At 38.9% G+C, this 17,318-nt stretch overlaps 1 protein-coding gene across 1 annotated transcript in view; it reads right to left on the bottom strand.

Moving 5' to 3' along the window:
• Itgb8 (integrin subunit beta 8) overlaps window positions 1–3,904 on the bottom strand; it is an 89,983-nt gene extending 86,079 nt beyond the window's left edge. The window contains exon 1 of the mRNA XM_027932746.2: window positions 3,778–3,904. Coding sequence (XP_027788547.1) covers window positions 3,778–3,904 — 127 coding nt within the window. The remainder of the gene's footprint in view (window positions 1–3,777) is intronic.
• Between the last annotated feature and the right edge of the window lie 13,414 nt (window positions 3,905–17,318).

Genomic DNA, 17,318 nt, shown 5'->3' with positions numbered 1-17,318 from the left:
GAAGACTATGAATTGGCCATCAGATTTGGTGGGGAAGTGACGTGATCTGAACAGAGTGGGACTGCAGAGGTAATCAAGAAAGCCTGGCTGCTGCAGACTCAGAGAGAGGTGAAGAGAAGGGCTGGAGAAAGTAAGTATGAACTTACAGCAACAGGAGAGTGAGAAATAGAAGACAATGCCAATGAGAGGGGAGGAGCATCCTTAAAACTGAAACTTCAGCAAGGTGTACCTGCACTGAGTCCACTGGGGTAGAGCAATTAACATTTGTCTTGGAAATTAGATTTATTCATGTTATGTTTTCTTCTTCATATGCTTGTATACCAAAAAGATGTTACCTATGCATACTATTTAAAGACAAATATTTTTAAATAGATTCCAAACAGAACTTTAACAGAAAAGTAAACCGTTGAAAGTGTGTTTCTATCTTTTCTTGTTCCACTCTCTTCCATGGCTCTTCCCTTTAAGCTTGTGAACATTCTTATGGTCCTAAATTTCATTTAAAAAAATTCAAGCTTTGAGATAAATGACAATGTGTTTCTCCTCCAGTAGTGCTTAAATTTGCTGGAATATTTTTGGATAAAACGTCATGAGAAGTTTGTTTCAAAATAATTTAGTTAGGGTAAGGGGATGAACTGGGAGGAGATGTGAGTTACTTTTAAGTTGATAGTGAAGCTGGCTGATGGATGGTTCCTTATACCATTCTCTCTGCATCAGTCTGTGTTTGAAAATGTCCATAACACAGTGTTAAAAACTAAGAGAAACAGAGGGTCAATACTATGTTAACACAAAAGAATGTATGAAGTGGTAAAATTTGAGATGATCTGGTAGTAGGTTAAGAAGATATTTTGGTTACAAAAAATTTTTTGGCATTTTCAAATAATATGAGATGTCTATTTTCATACACAGGGCAAGAGTAAATGACTTTTAATAGATCCCAATTTTTTTCAGTTGCCACAAGATATAATTAATTTGTATAATTTATATGCAAGTAACTTACAAGACTAGATTTCACCTTTTAAATAAAGCCTGGGTTCTCTTAAATATCAGATCACTGTATAAAAGCATGAAGAATTCTGAGAAGACTTCATGCTGTGAGATGTGTTTTGAGGGAGATTAATGCTAACCCAGTTGATAGTGATTTAAAAGGCTAAACACTTGATAGTTGACAATATAGGAGATGAAATTTCATTGTAATAATAAGTATCACATTTTTTAAAAAATGTGATTTTTGAAATCTGTCACTGTTATTGCTACATAAGCTTTCCTAATATTTTAAAATAAGCAAATGTGGAAGTAACAGCATTATTACAATAACTCTTCAAATATTAATCAATAGGTATTTTTTATGTTTTCCAGTTACTCATTAACCACTTCATGGTATCTTTGTTATTAATACTATCTTGCTGATAATTTCCACCAGGGAAAGATTTTTTTAATGAAATAATTTTCTGCATCAGAAACCTTTAAGTTTTACTTATAAACCCTCCACTCACTATACATTCAGCATTAAAAATCAACTATGTATTTGAGACCTAGGAATTCTACTTCAAAAATCACATACAAAGTTTCGTTGTTCTTGTGCAGTTTATAGTCTCTTTAGTATGATTTTATTGCCCTCAACATTTTCTTGGTGTAAACTACTGAGCATGGGATTAAGATTTCCTTTGTAACTGATACCTAAATTTCTATCCTGCTTTAAGCGTCTAATTTGCACTGTAAAGACATATAATTTGAGACTTGTAGCTATATCACGAAAGTACAACAGTTTACGCTGATCTCTAATTTTCTGTGTTGTATTGGCTGTAATTTAAATTTTTTGCATGTTTTCAACTGCTATTCAAATCAGTATACATCAGAAACCTTTGTATATTGACAGAGATGGGGGAAAGGATGCCTTATTCTGATTTCAGGTAAGCATTCCCTTTTCAAGTCAGCAGGTGCAAGGGGGACCCATTCATAACATTGGCTTTAAATCAGTTTTGGTCACTGGATGGAAATGCAATGCTATTATAAAAGAACTTGACTAATCTTTACAAGCACATCAAATTTTTAAAGGTACTATTATTAGAAAATTCTAGAGGTGAGTAGGATTTTTTCCTTTGACTATTTATTAGGAACAAAATATACTCTGTTGGTTATAGTGTAGATATGTGTATGTTTACTAAAAGTAGGAAAAAACTCTGTTACTTATTGAAACAGGTTGGAATTATACACAGTGGAAAATCTGCTGCAACAAATACCTGTTCCAGAGATAACTGATAATAAATGTTACCTTTTCCTTTGGGTTAAGTTTCATTTAATTTGAAATCAATATGTAAGCCAAAAAAGTAACCACAAAATAAAAATTTACTCTAATTGACCCCATTTCAGATAACTGGGTAAATCTTCCTGGAAGAAATGTTAGACAACTATACATGTAACAATTAAATGAAGTTATCTGAATATTTCCACTATAAACTCTTATTTATAAGGTTATGATGATTATTTTAATTAGCTTCAGGCAGAAACTTTGCATGTCATTTCAAGGCACAGAAATAAATTTTAGTATACAAAACAATTACAATTATTAATTAAATACTCCTTGAACTAAAGAAGTTAGAGTAAGGTTCTTATAGAACTTAAGGACTTGGTGACAAAACAGGGAAAAGTGAAAAGAAAACTTTAAAGTATGGAAATAGTCACTACATTTGTGAAAACAAATATTTGATCACTATGAGAATCCAATAAGAATTCTTCCTAAGTGGATTATTATCATTACTTATCTTGTTTTATGGTTTATTAACAATACAATGCTTCAATCTTACATTGGATTTTTATTACATAAATCAAAAGCCCCCCAAACCCTTCTCATATGATATTTGACTTGAATTTTCCTTTATGAAGGGCAGGTATTCTTATCCCTATTTTACACATGACTACAAAGAAAAAAAAAGTTTATGAAGGACTAACCTTTCCAATTTAAGGTAACTCTTGATTTTAACATCCTAAAACATACAGCAAGGTGTTTCTACTTCCAGCCTAACCAGGATTGGAGCTCACCGTGCTGCCTGAAGGGTGGCTTGCCTGGACTAAAAGTCAATCCTTGGTCCAGGGTTCTCACTGCTTCTCAGTCTGAGAGATTGAGCTCAGTGAAGGATCAATTAGCTTCAAAAGTATTTTTGTTATTGTTGAAGAAAAAGCTGAAAGGATGGTGGCTTAAAGCACGAATATTCCTCAAGAGTATTCAATTTACTCAGAATGAACCCTATGATACAAGAAACTTGTGTGTTGCTGCTCTCTCCTTTCACGGTTAAAAAAAAAAAAAGGAAGACTATCTCCTATAACAACCAGTTTATCCACAGCTTTGCGTCAAATGGAAGTGAAAGGTTGGTGGAACCAAATACTAGAAAGATGTGGAGCACATTATATACCGATCATGTCCTCAAGGATGTACTCCAATTCCTAAATGCAACCCTCTCCACACCCTCCCTTCGGAACTTCCATTCAGGCGCTGCTTTCTCAGCACCCTGGAGCAATACACAGTATAGTTAGCTATTGCTGTCACTCCGGGCGGAAATGCTTGACACCTGGTTTCTCTGAGGCCGCCTGCGGTAGAGGACGCTGACACACACACACACACACACACACACACACACACACACACACCTTTCTTGTGTTCCCAGGGCAGACATAGACTGACATCCCCTACTTACCTGGCCAGGATGCTCAGGCCAGGAAACTCTTGGTGCCAGCCCAAGACTCGGTGCAAAGAGAAGAAAACAGAACAAAACAACTTACCACTTTGTCCCAGTCCAAGAACAAGTGAAAATACCCAGGCCGCCCGAAGAAATGAGGCAGCACCTCGCCGGCAGTTTTGCAGGCAGACAAATGCAGCGGTAAAAAAAGCCAGGGCCGAGCCGCACATAATGCAAAGCAGCCCTACCCGCGCCTGCCGCCAGGCTCCTTCCCTGTAGAGCGCTCTTGCCTCCCGGGCGCACCTCGGGACCAAAAGACTGGGAATCTCTAGGATGTTTCCCTCAGGCCGGGCAGACGGATCTCGCGGCTCTGAGCAAGCTGTGCAGGTACGTGGGCCCGAGCACTGCTCTGCATCTCAGGGCTCCCGCGGCCCTCCCAGATCCACTCGGCCAGCCCTGGAGTCTCCGCGAAAAGCACCTCCTCCGACGGCCGATGGCCAGCGGCGGCGACGCGATCGAGGGCTCCAAAGCCCGCTCCGGGACAAAGAAAAGAGCTTTTGTTTCTCTCCAGCCGATGGGGCTCTGCTGCATAAATCAGCTTAGCCAAGAGCCAAACACAATCAAACCCAAACAAAGCCCGAGGCTGGGGGGAATCACCCTAATGTATATTCACTGGGTGATGCCGCATTTGTGGGAGGGGACGCCAGAAGGCCGAAGGGGAAAAATGTCGATGGCGCATCAATCTGCGCGAGCTTCTTCCACAGGTGGGCAGGGAGGCCAACTCCACTGTGTTGCAGCTTTGCAGCCTCGCCAGCGGAGCAGCGGGCAAGGTCCAGGCAAAAGCGTTCTGACTGGTGAAGGTTGAGGCTCTGGGTGCTAGAGGCTGGGGAGGCGGCCCCGGGAGCGCTCTAGAAGTGCCTGTAGACGACCCCAAACACAGAGCAAGGCATTTCTGCTTCCAGCCTAGCCAGGACTGGAGCTCACGGCGCTAGCGCAGGAGGGGAGGTTCCGCGGGGGTGCGAGAGCCCAGCCTCGCGGGGCGGGGGCTTCGTGCCCTTGTCCTTTTGGCTCCAGAGTTTGGCTCAGGCGTCTCGCTGCCCAGACCCCTGGCAGCTGGCGTGCTCTGGGGTGCACGCAGCGAGGATGCAGTGGAGGAGGCTGGGGATGAAGAGGATTGGGGTGGTACTTTCCTGGTCCCCCACCCCACCCCCGAGGGGGTCCCAACCTGCTGTTAGCTGGGCGCGCTCCGGCCGGGAGTTGCTAGGAAACCGCCCCACGCTATAGTGCGCCTTGCCGGGTTGCCGGTAGGGGCGGCGGCGCCCGGGCAGCGGCAGCAGCAACAGCTCGGAGTAGCGTGGGCGGGACATTGGTGAGGCATGAAGTCACCGCGGCCCACACTCGCTCTTTGTTTTGCTCACTCCAGCTCTTTTTCTCCCCCTTGGATCGGATAGTTGCCATTCCCACCGTGCACAAGAATTCCTGGTGCGTAGCCGCGCAACAGGAATAGCACACCGCTTTCCCTTTCCCTCTTCCCTGGAATCCTGCTCCCCCAAAGCTCGCCCAGGGGGTGTGGTGGGAGACTTGCTCAGCACGAGTGGCAGCTGTGAGCAAACCGCGAACTCTCACCCCTGCACTGCGCGCTCTTTGTTCAGAGATACTCACTGCCCAGCAGCTGCTGCATACAAAGTGGAGTCTAGGGGCCTCTCCCCGCCTCCAGTGCTCTGCTCTGCGAGTGTCCGCTGCCCACTTTGCTTGCAAAGTTAGGAGCTCGCCTTCTGTCCCATCCCGAGGCAGTCCCTGGTCTCCCCAGCCTTTCGAGAGTTGGACGATCCCGCAGGGGCTGTTCCTGGAGCTACTTGCCGAGATTTCTCGCTACTCTTTTACGCAGAGCCTCGCCCTTGAGTTGGACTGCCTTGCTTTTCCCCAGGGTCTGTTTGTGGCTCCGGGCTTTTGCTGGTTACAGTGGGTCTTTTGACCTTAATCGCCACCTTCCCAGTAAACGGAACAAAGAAGTTACACAAGGCAGCAAAGGAGCAAGAGAGAAGCCAAGGAGACAAGGTGGGAGGGGATTGACTGCTTGCAGCTCAGAAATTTAGGTGCTGGAGAAAAACGGTGTTGGGCTGGAGCAATAGGGGAAGCAGAGTATCTCGAGTCCTGTCACTACCCATTTAAGTCCAGGGAGAGAAAGGGAACCCAGCCCCCGGAATTGGAAAGGAGACATTGTTCCCAGTTTGAGACTGGGTAATGAAGGTTCCCTTTTCCTTTCGGAGCTGAAGTTGTTTCCCCATCTTGAAGTCTGACCTCTCACTTTTCCACTAGTAACTTATCCGTTTTCTTTAATAGAACACCCGCCTCTTCCAGACATCAGACCAGTCCAGCCAGGTCAAGGTGAAATATGCGGGAGTTTCCCTCCTTATTTAATAGTTTCCATCTCCTTGTTTAGAGTAAGGAAACAAGTAGGAGGCTCTCTTTTCTTTCTGTTTTCTGATTATTAATTGAGTGAATGGAAAGTACCTGTTTAATACACTGCAACATCGAAAACTCCCCTTTTCTCAGGTGTAGATTGCACATTGGGGTTCACAAAACAAGCTCATCATACCAGAAACCCAGCTGGAAAAAGTGCTCTAGAACTACAAAGCAGACCCTTTTGAGAGACTTAAACCTCAAAAACTGATTCAATTCTACTACCAGCAATGCACACTGAATAAAAATTAAATCCAACTCTACATCATTAACAAATTTCTTTTGATTTCAAATTTGAATAGCTATGATTTTGTTTTTGGAAGCTTCAAAGGAAGGGCCTGAAAAATAGTTGGGATGGGAGTGAAGACTTGAAAAATTGAACATACATCCCCTAGATCTGATTAGTGACTCTTCAGTTGGGCAGCATGCATGTTTTCCAGAGATGATGTCACAGCCTAAGGAATGCAGTCACCCTTGAAACAATACAAATGTTGCAATTAAGAAAAAAAGGTTAAATTCCCAATTTGCACAGATATGTAAGTCCACTCTATGAAGTGACAATCACACCAAAGTTACACGATGGTAGTTTTAAATTTTACCTGTTTATGCTACATTGTAAATGGCAGTTACAATATTCAATCAAATATAAACATGTAAATAAGAATCGCTGTAACTTTGTGAAACTTATAATGTATGCACTATTTTATTTGTTGTTTATTTTTAGGTGTTAATATATTCTATATAGAAGACAAAACCAACTGTGTAGCAAGAGGAATAAAATGAAGCTCACAGTTTTGTTTCTGGAAAGTTGAAGCCATGTAGAAAGAAGGGTGTGCACATTTTGTGATGTGAAGCCCATGCAAATAAATGTCAGGATGCCAGTTTTATAGAGTTGTTGAAGAGTAAGCACCGCACCATTTATCACCACTTCCCAGTTGGAAAGAGTTTGTAACTCTGGTTATTTAAATAAAACAAAACACAATATTCTAGGTGTTAGGTTGTAATCCTGCAACTTATTTATAAACAAGTTATTTGTACATTTTGAGCTATAAAGATAAAAGTAAATTCCTGTGAAATCCTGAAAATCAGCTGTAGGGTTTTCTTACAGTAAATATAGCTAGCAACCTAGGAACACAATGTTTGCTTATGTCCAATAAATATCACTGATCTCCATAACACATGTTTTTTCCTTCAAATAATGTATAGAATATTGTGAAGAATTGCATCATTATTCTCATCACATTACTTGAAGAAAAAAAAAACTGTTCAAGACATGATGACACCACTAATTCCTAAATTTCTATCATGTTTTGCAGTCTAATTTTGAAATTTCTGATAGCTAATTTTTCATCACTTGTGGTAAAGAGAGCAAATGAAATTCACAGATAGTCTAAAAATAACATTTAGCTATTCATTCCAGACTACCTATCATCAGATTCTTTGAGTTGTTAATAAGTCATGAAACTAGATGACATAAGTTTCTTTGCTACTTCTTTAACCTTGATTTTTCACTAACTTTGTTAATAGTGAATAAAGAAGCTATACGTAGGTAGCAGGAGTAAGGGGGACATTTGAAAACCCACTTCTTTTATTGAGTATCTAGACTTTAACCAAAGTTTGCTCACATTATTGATCCTATGGTTGCATCTATATTCACATTTAATGTTATGTCTTTCTGAATTTGTGATCATAGCTACTCAGTAGCTTTACAGTGGTTACTCACAAGTTGTCTATGAACTTGCCTCATCTATTGCTCATAAGAGATGGTGAATGGTCTCACTTGTGCATAAATTATTGAGATCATGACTTCTAGCTTCATCTAATGATAAAGGACATAAGCCAATGAAAGATACTTTCCACTAAAATGTTCAATGACACAGTGTTTCTCATTGTATTACAGAGTGAAGATGAAGGCCTACAACATAATCACCTACAGAGTAATTCTGAGCTTTAATTCTTTGTGTCTATTTCAGGAGATTCTGAATTAGTAGGTCTTGTATATAGTGCTTAGTAACCTATACTATAGTAACATATACTATAAAAAAGCCCCTTAAATTGTCCTTAAATGCAGAGAAGTTTAAGCATCCTTACTATAAAAGGTTAGTACAGAGACTCTATGTGTGTTTACTGCCAAAGTCCAGGGTCAGGTGCATGCAAAAAACAAAACAAAACAAAAAAAATGAACTGCTGGAATCAATGTCTCTTGCCAAGATAGCCTATTAAATGTTAATGTTTTCTGAAACAAGACTTCCATGATTAATCTTGGAAAATACTGGGTTAAAGTTAAATTAAATCCTTTCCTGGATAAATTTCCAGAAACTCAAATAGGCCAACATGTTTTAGGTTCTCTAGAAAAAGAAACCTTTTTTTTTTTTTTTTTCAGGAACAACTTGCAGACTAATTTCCCAAGAATCAAACTTGTGAGCTGTTCCCGCTTTATAAATGTAGAAACTGAGACCCAGAATGACAAATAGACAAAACTCAATTTTTTAAGAGAATTTATGATGAGGCATGAATCTGAGATCAGATTATTTTCAACCACTCTTTTATCAGTGATGACTTTTGGTTTCAAATAGTAGAGTCATATTGTGGCTGTTATAACTGAAAACCAAAATTATTAGAAAGAAATTGGGAGCCCACATAATCAGCAGGAAACTGGGAAACCAATATTGAATAAGACCAGAAAATAAAGGAGGCCTAAACCCCAATAGTAAGTGTCTAACTCACAAGAATGAGTTTTAACCATCTCTTCATCTTTGGGTAAGTTATTTAATTTCCCTGGGTCAGTGAAAAATATGGATACTTTAAATGGTGCATTTTATCTGTGCATAGCCTAATCCCAGTTTTCCTATATCCTTTTATAGCACACAGAAAATGAATGTTTCTTTTGCCTATAATTCATTTTCACAGTAATTGTAGAGACGTGATGATATTCGAATGGATTTCTTAGCTTTATTGACTCACCTCTAGCAGGTGACCTTCTCATGTCTGAGTCAGCTCACTGCTCCACTGCACATCCGCTTAAAGTGCTGGGGAGTGAAATTTCCTGAATATTGTCTCAACTGTATACCTATCAGACAAGAAGTGAAGTATGAATACCTCAGTTCCCTTGCTCTTTGTATGGAATCATTTGGGGCATGAAGTTCTGTACTATTTGGGAGCTAGGTTTTTTTTTTCCCCCAATCATAGACAGATACTTTAAAAAATAAAAATAAAATAAAATTAATTATTAGAAAAAGGGAAGACACAAAAATGTTAAATTGTTTTGAAAGTTTTTAAACAACTTTAATCTTTGGATGTATAAATTTATAAATCCTGAACCAGTCTCAAACAGTATAAGGAGTCACACTGTCACACATCACATTGTTAGTAATATTGAGCAGTAGTATTGAGAAGTAAATCGTAGTTGCGCACAGTGATAACTAGATTCAAACATTTCCTTCTTTGGCTGCCTTTCTCTCCTCATTTCCCACTGCTCTGTGGCATTTCCTGGTCTCGGGGTCTTCTGGAGGGACTTAAACTGATACAGATAAGAAAAGTTACTAGAAATTAACACCTGGTGTCCTGCATATGAAAATATGAATATCTATTCTTATCTGGCTAGGTAACCATAGAATAAAAATCACAAGGACTTTGGAATATGAAAAAGCTACTCAGTATTCTTGGAATCATGGGAAAATAATTTTCCTATATTTCTGTTTATTCATTTATGTGATAACAATAGTGAAGTAACTAAATTGCAAATTAAAATAAGATAACACTTCCTTCTTATTAGAATGACTAAATTCCAAAACACTCACAACACCATATTCTGACAAAGATGTGGAGCAATAGAAACCATAAATCCCTGTTTGCAGCAATGCAAAGCAGCAGAGCCGCTCTGGAAAGACAGTGTAGCATTTTCTTACAAAATTAAACCATCCAACAATTGTACTCTTTGGTATTTACTCAAAAAAGTTTAAAACTATGATCACACAAAATCTTGCACATAAATGTTTACATCAGCTTTAACTGTAATTGCCCAAACTTACAACCAATCAACATGTCCTTCAGACAATAGAATAGTATTTAGCACTAAAAAGTGAAGTATTTAGCACTGAAAAGATATGGAGGGATCTCAAATGTGCATTACTAAGTCAACCAGGAAGGGCTACAGACTGTGTGATTCCAAATATGTGACATTTTGGAAAAAGCAAAATTGTGGAGACTAGAAAAAGGTCAGAGGCTGGGCAGGCTGGAGGGATGAACAAGCAGAACAGAGAGGATTCTTGGGGCAGTAAAATTATTCTGTATGATACTGCAAGGGTGGATACCTGTCATGATACATTTGACGAAAACAACAAATAGATGTACAATAGCTAGAATGAACCTGGATGTAAACTATGGGCTTTGGGTGATGACGTGATAGTGTAGGTTCATCAGTTACAGCAGTGTACCATTGTAGTATGGGATGTTGATAGCAGGAAATGCTATCTAGATATAGGGCAAGGATGTATAGAAACTCTTTGTACTTTCTCTTAAATTTTGGTGTGAATCTGAAGCCTAATCTAAAAAAAATAGTCTACAAGAACATGAGCACACCACACACAAAAAATTTACCCAACAAAATGATTGTGAAAATCAAAAGATAGATCATGAGAGAAAAAAGTTAGAATTCACCATGCACTATCCCGAGGATTTTGATAATGGTAGTTAGGATTCTTTTTAGCTTCACAATATATGTAACATTGAAAATACATAAATATTTATTTTCATACTTGTACATTGTCAGAAAAATAACAAATATCTTTGGTTTTGCTGAATATATACCTTTCTTTTCCCAGTAACTCTACAATTCTTTACTCACATTGATAGAGCTAGTATGTCTTCATATGGAAGCCAATACCTCCAGCGTACTTTATTGCAATCTAGTTTTATGTTTACTTAATCCAACAAAATTCTTCTGTCATTTTTTCAGTCTGAAATCATTCTTCTGCAGTTTGATATACAACTATATGACAGCTTCGCTTATGTGTACATGACAGGGGCATACATACTTAAATAGTGCCTTTTAATTAAAATTTAGCATGTTTAAACTTATGTGTAGTTAGGAGTGTAAATGAACATGTAGTATTAAATGTCATGGCTTTCAACATATAGTGGTTTTAAGACCCGACATCTAGTTCTCTCAAATAGAGGTATCAGCAGGCATTATAAAGACAATCTTTCACCATTGACAGAATTCCTCTGCTGAGCCACTGTGGTATGTGGACTGATTTGCACATCATTGCACAGCTAAAGGGCTTTCTAAACCTCAATAACTCAGAATGAGCCCAAGACTACAATTCTCCCTCTGAGCATTTTCTCATGATCACATGGCCTCTGGAGAGTGAAGTCACCACGAAATTTAAATTATTCTAATCAAATTCACATGGAATTTTTATACTTGGAACACTGCCATTCTCAGCCCCCTTCTCTAATTTCAAAATTACTTCATGTTTCACCTTGAAGAATGTGACCTTTTAACATAGTGAGGAAATTCTTTGTAAATGAGGCACAGGATGTTTGATTTAAGCACTCGTTTAAAAAAACATATAAATATTTATTGAACATTTGCTATGTGTAAAGTGATAGGCCCTATAGAAAATAAAAGCATCAATGAAACCTAATCCTTTTTCTCAAAGATGTTGTAATCTGATTTGGAAAAAGAAATGACTCAGTTGGTAAATTGATAAATAGGGTAGCTCAAGAATAGAACTTAAAATAAGTAATAATTTCACATAACAAAAAAACATGGTTCAGAGGTCAGTGGAGAGGAGATTAACTATTCAATAAATGATGTTGGGACAATTGTTAGCTCTCTGGATAAGAGAGTTAATCCAGAAACTTACTTTATGATGGAATAAAAGGTTTAGTGTAAAACTATAAGACTGTATGTGACACTTCTTTTTCTAATGCTGGAATAAAATTTCTTTATAAATGTAAAAATAATTTATTCAGTTTCAGAAGAACAAACTGACAAGTTGGATGATTTTTTAAATTATATGCTTCTAAATATTGCAGAGGAGCATTAAAAATGCAAACCATACAGTATGCCTATACACAAGAATTAGAAACATTTAGTCTACAATAGTTAAAAAGAATATGGAATGTGTAAAAAGGATGGGGAATACAAACGCTTAAAGACACGTGGGAAAAGTTCAGCTTCATTAGTCATCCAAAAATACTAATTTAAGAAATGAGCCAGGCGTGCGAATGCACCCCTATAATCCCAGTGACTGCCTATAATCTCAATGACTGGAGATGGAGGCAGGAGGATCACAAATTCAAAGCAGACTCTGCAATTTAACAAGGCCCTAAGCAATTTAGCAAGACCCTGTCACAAAAAAGGGGTGGGGGCAGAGGATGCAGCTCAGTGCTAAAGTAACCCTGGGTTCAATCCAGGTACCCCTGCAACCCCAACCCTCCTAAGAAAATAAATAAGATGCCACTTTCACACATCAGATGCTCAAAGACTTTTTTCAGAATGACAACACTTAATGTTAGCAATAGAGGGTTGAAATAAGAATGCATTTATGGTGGAATTGTAAATTGTGTCCAACCTTCTAGCAATCTGTTGGTCAGATGTAATAAAATCTTTTAAAATATTTCAAACACTAATCCCAGGTCTCATAAATTAATCTTTTAATGATTCAGAAACACAAGGAATTTATAAAGATGTGCATTTCAATATGATATGCAAGTGCAGTGAAAGATGGAACTTTTTTTTTTTTTTTTAACATTGGAATCCTCACAAGCTAAAGCAACAGAAAAGAATCAATGTTTTGGGGCATACCCTAGGTATTATTCTTCCCTTTTATGGGTATATGCTAGATAACATTGGTCTGTGACTTTGTCAGCTGCAATCCTTCTGTAATGAAGATCTTTCCACCATCAACTCTTAGTTAACCTCAAACTCGTCCTTACAGAGAAGGTCATCTTTTCAAAATGAAAATATGGTTCTCTCTTCCCTGAAATTAAAATACTTAAATCATAATCTATTAATTACATTAAAAATCCATGCTTATTTCACAATCAGACTCATCCAGTCCATCTCCTTGAAACTTCAATGATAATCACCTTCAAAGTATGACACTGTCACCTCTCCTCTTACACAGAATCATCTGCTGCTCCATGAATTCACCATGGGTTTTCCGACCTTTCCTCCTTTACCCATACATACACTTTTCTGGAAAGTGGTTTTCTCCACATTCTATGTAAGACTTCCCATTTCCAATATGAGCTTCACCAACTCTAGGCAGCATGACTGCTACTCCAAGGTATATTTGCTTGTCCCTAATTTGCCCCTCCCTACGATGTGTTCTGCTTATATTTCAGCTATTTTTCCACTTTAAGGTCAATAGTTAAGCTATTTCTCATTTTCCAAGTAGGAGTTGCTAAAATAGCAGAAACTTATTTAATTCTATGTTGAGTTCCCAGGACTTAGCACAACTACAGCTTGGCATTAGTTGCTTAATAAACATCATGCTAGTTATTCCCGGTTAGTTGAGTATTACAGGACATTCATTTCTGACTTTCTTTTTGGAAAAAAAAAAAAGGAAACAAAGAATAGATGAGCAAGTGTATTATACAATGGATGGCTGGATATCTATATAAATTTTTAATCCATCTAAATAGAATATGAAACAAGTATTTGGTGGAAAGGCTAACAATGTATTATTGTGAAAATCATTAAAAGCATGTCCCTTTAAGTCACTTCCCCATTCCCCAGTGATTAGTAATTCATAATGACCTGGGGAATATTGTTAAAGGGATGTGACCATGACTTCAGAAGAAAGCAGGGGCAATAGCCTGACCCTGCCCAGAGGTGTCAGTACCAGGACATGATCACAGAGATCTATATCCATCTCTTCTCAGTGGGTGAGCACATCTGACCTAGGAATCTGGATGAACCCTGTTAGATTTTCTGTCTCCTCCTTGAAGAACACTATAGGATATTGAACATAAGTCATGGCTCTTTTCTTAATGTCTTCTGATTGTCCATTCCTTTGGGTGCTTTTGAATATTAATAGTTTATGAATTATGTAAATTCCATTTTAGTGAGGTATCCATATCTTCTCTCTACTGTCTGTCTGTCTGTCTCTCTCTGGGGGCGGGGTACCAGGGATTGAGCCCAGGGGCACTTAACCACTTAGCCACATCCCCAGTCCTGTTTTCTATTTTATTTAGAGACAGGGTCTTGCTGAGTTGCTTAGGATTTTGCTGAGTTGCTGAGGCTAGCTTTAAACTTGCAATCCTCCTGCCTCAGCCTCCCGAGCCACTGGGATTACAGGCCATACACCACCATGCCTGGTCTCTCTACTCTTTTCAGCAAATCTCCTTAGTATAGGCTTTGTCATCCTTCTCTGAAACTCTCAGCCACCCCTTCTCCAGTGTGCTTGAAGAGCATTTCTTCTCAAATCCAAGTCTATAATAGTTATCCTATCCTTAAACCCACCTATGATTCATTTTATGCCACTCCTTGCCTTTTTCCCAGGCCATAAAGTGGACATTTATCACCAACAATGAAACCGTGGACATTCTGACCCCAAATCACATTCCCAGTGCCCTTTTCTATAAAATTCCCCTGCCCCTTCCCAACTCCAACTCCAGAGCAGAGTCCTGGCCTTCTTCTGGACTTTCACTTGCCTTTTCATAGGCTTCATTCTCTGCCAGACATGTTTTTCCCCTTTTTCTTACTTGTCCTGTGTGATTGTCAAGAATCATTGCTCATTTCACTTCTGCGGTCTTTCCAGATTCCTCTGGGCATGCTCTTACAATGCCTTCACTTTTAAGTCATTACTTCTCTTTGCATTAAAAAGGTTATATGTTTATACTCTACAAAATTTAGAAGATTAATGGTATTTTCATGATGAACTTCGTTCGCTTCACTTTTATGTAGCTATGTTCATACTGGATTTATAAATGTTGTTGTATTCCTCATAAATATCTTCTATGTTAGGAATTAGTCTGTTGTGGATAATACTTGTTGCCCCATGTACTTAAATATGCTATTGATTCCACCAGATTCTTGGTGGTGAAACATATTTAAATTGAATGATTTAGGGAGGATTTTCTAACTAAGGAACTATTTACAAACCTGAGATACGGAGTCAGTGATAGTACCGTATCCCTGAAATAAAAACCGGGGGAGGGGGACTCACCATTCTTAGGCTTTAAAGGGCAGGATAAGAGCTCATTACTGGAACTTGGGGAGATTGAATTGAGGATAGGGTCACTGTACAAGCACTTTCACTTTTTTTCAAGGGTCACAGTAAGCCTGAGGTCTTCTGCAGGATAGGGACAAAGTTAACTATTTCTACTTTACTCTTCTTATCTTGTTTAATTTCCTACAAAGACACATCATTGGTGAGCTCATCCCAAAGTCAGAGGGTAGTTAAACCCTAGCCTGAGTATTAGGAAGGCTGGTCTCTCAGGGCAGAGAGTAGTTGGAGAGACAAGCTGATAGGCTAAACAGAAGGCACTTGGTATATCCTATAATTGGATGTGCCTCATTTATAGTTCGCAACCATATTTGTTATAGTTTAGGTATAAATAGTCCCCCAAAGATTCAGTGTTGAAGGCTTGGTCCCCAATGCAGCCATGTGCAGAGGTGGGGCTTTTAGGAAATGATTGTTTATCAAGAGGGCTCTAGTTTCATCAGTGGATTAATCCACTTGATGGATTGATAATCTGAATGGACTATTAGGAGGTGATGGAAACTGTAGGAGGTGGGACCTACTTGTAGGAAATAGGTAACAGTAGATATGTCATGGAAGGATATTCCTTGAGCCTGGCCCCTCCCCTCTTCCCTCTTTTCTCTCTCTCTCTCTCTCTCTCTCTCTCTCACACACACACACACACACACACACACACACATACAGCTGAGCATATATCCTTCCAATATGATATGTTGGAAAGTACCTTACCTTATGCTCAAAGCATTGGAGCCAGATAACCATGGACTGAAACCTCTGAAATCATGAGCCAAAATTATGTCTTTCTTTCTTTAAGTTGTTTATGTCAGTTATTTTGGTAATAGTGATGAAAAGCTAATGCAATATTTATACAAATTCTTGAATATTTAATATTCTTCCCTTAGGAAAGTCTCCAAGGTGACTTTACTGGGTCAAAGGTAGACTCTCAAGGCTCTCAACACTTACTGCCAAATAACTTTGCCTTCCCAAATGATTGTACAAACTCATCCTCCAACCAGAAGAATATGAAAGCATCTCTTCCATTATATCCTAAACTTTAGGGTTTAGAAAAAGCTTTCTGACAACTAGTAAAAAGGAAAGAGTGGGTGTGGCTGGTTTGGTTGGGAAGAGACTTTCTAGTCTAAATACAGAGGAAGACAAGGCCAGCCAAAAATCCCAGAGAAAGAAGAATTAAAGGGCTTGATGAGAAACTTTGCCCAGTTAAGATCCCAGCCCTGGGGAATGATTGTGTCCTTTGAAATGGCTTTTTAATTTAGGCTCCCAGAAGGAAACAAAGCAGAACCAAGCTGGTGTTTTGAGGTCTGTAGGACCAGTTTTAAGGGGGAAAATAAAACAAAAGATAGTATAGTCACCTGAGGCTTATAAAATTATGGAAACTTTAGCACCCCTGGCTTGAAGGGACAAAAAAGTCAATATTTCTTTCTTTCTTTCTTTTTTTTTGGTGTGGTTTTGGGGATTGAGCCCAGGGCCTCATGCATGCTGAGTAAGCACTCTACCACTAAGCCACATTCCCAGCCCAAAAGTCAATATTTCAAAGGACACACACACACACACACACATGTGGGGGTCTATATAAAGAGGACCTCCAGATAGGAAGAAGGGAGCCATTGACCAGCTGTGAAAAAGCAGGCCAATGAATGCCCAGACTTCTGATTTCTTCCTACCCTCCTAAGTCCTACCAGTGTCCTCAGAGGGGCCAAACACAGTGGAAGCCAGAGGAAAAATAGTCCCTTGATGCAATCTATACTATCCTAGGTTCCTGGGACACAGAGAGAGTAGAAAGGGGTATGGAAAATAGAAAACATATAGTACATTTAAGTTTAAAGGAGACCAAATGACCAAGGGAAAGGATATTGGTTTTAAGTTAGCCATAATCTATCCTGACAAGTTTAGCACAATTAATATAAAAATTGCTCTTTAATTAAAATTTCACATATTGGACTAA

Source organism: Marmota flaviventris, chromosome 1 (genome assembly GCF_047511675.1).
Source record: "Marmota flaviventris isolate mMarFla1 chromosome 1, mMarFla1.hap1, whole genome shotgun sequence".
NCBI classification, from domain to species: Eukaryota; Metazoa; Chordata; class Mammalia; order Rodentia; family Sciuridae; genus Marmota; species Marmota flaviventris.
This window is presented reverse-complemented; position numbering and strand designations above follow the sequence as displayed.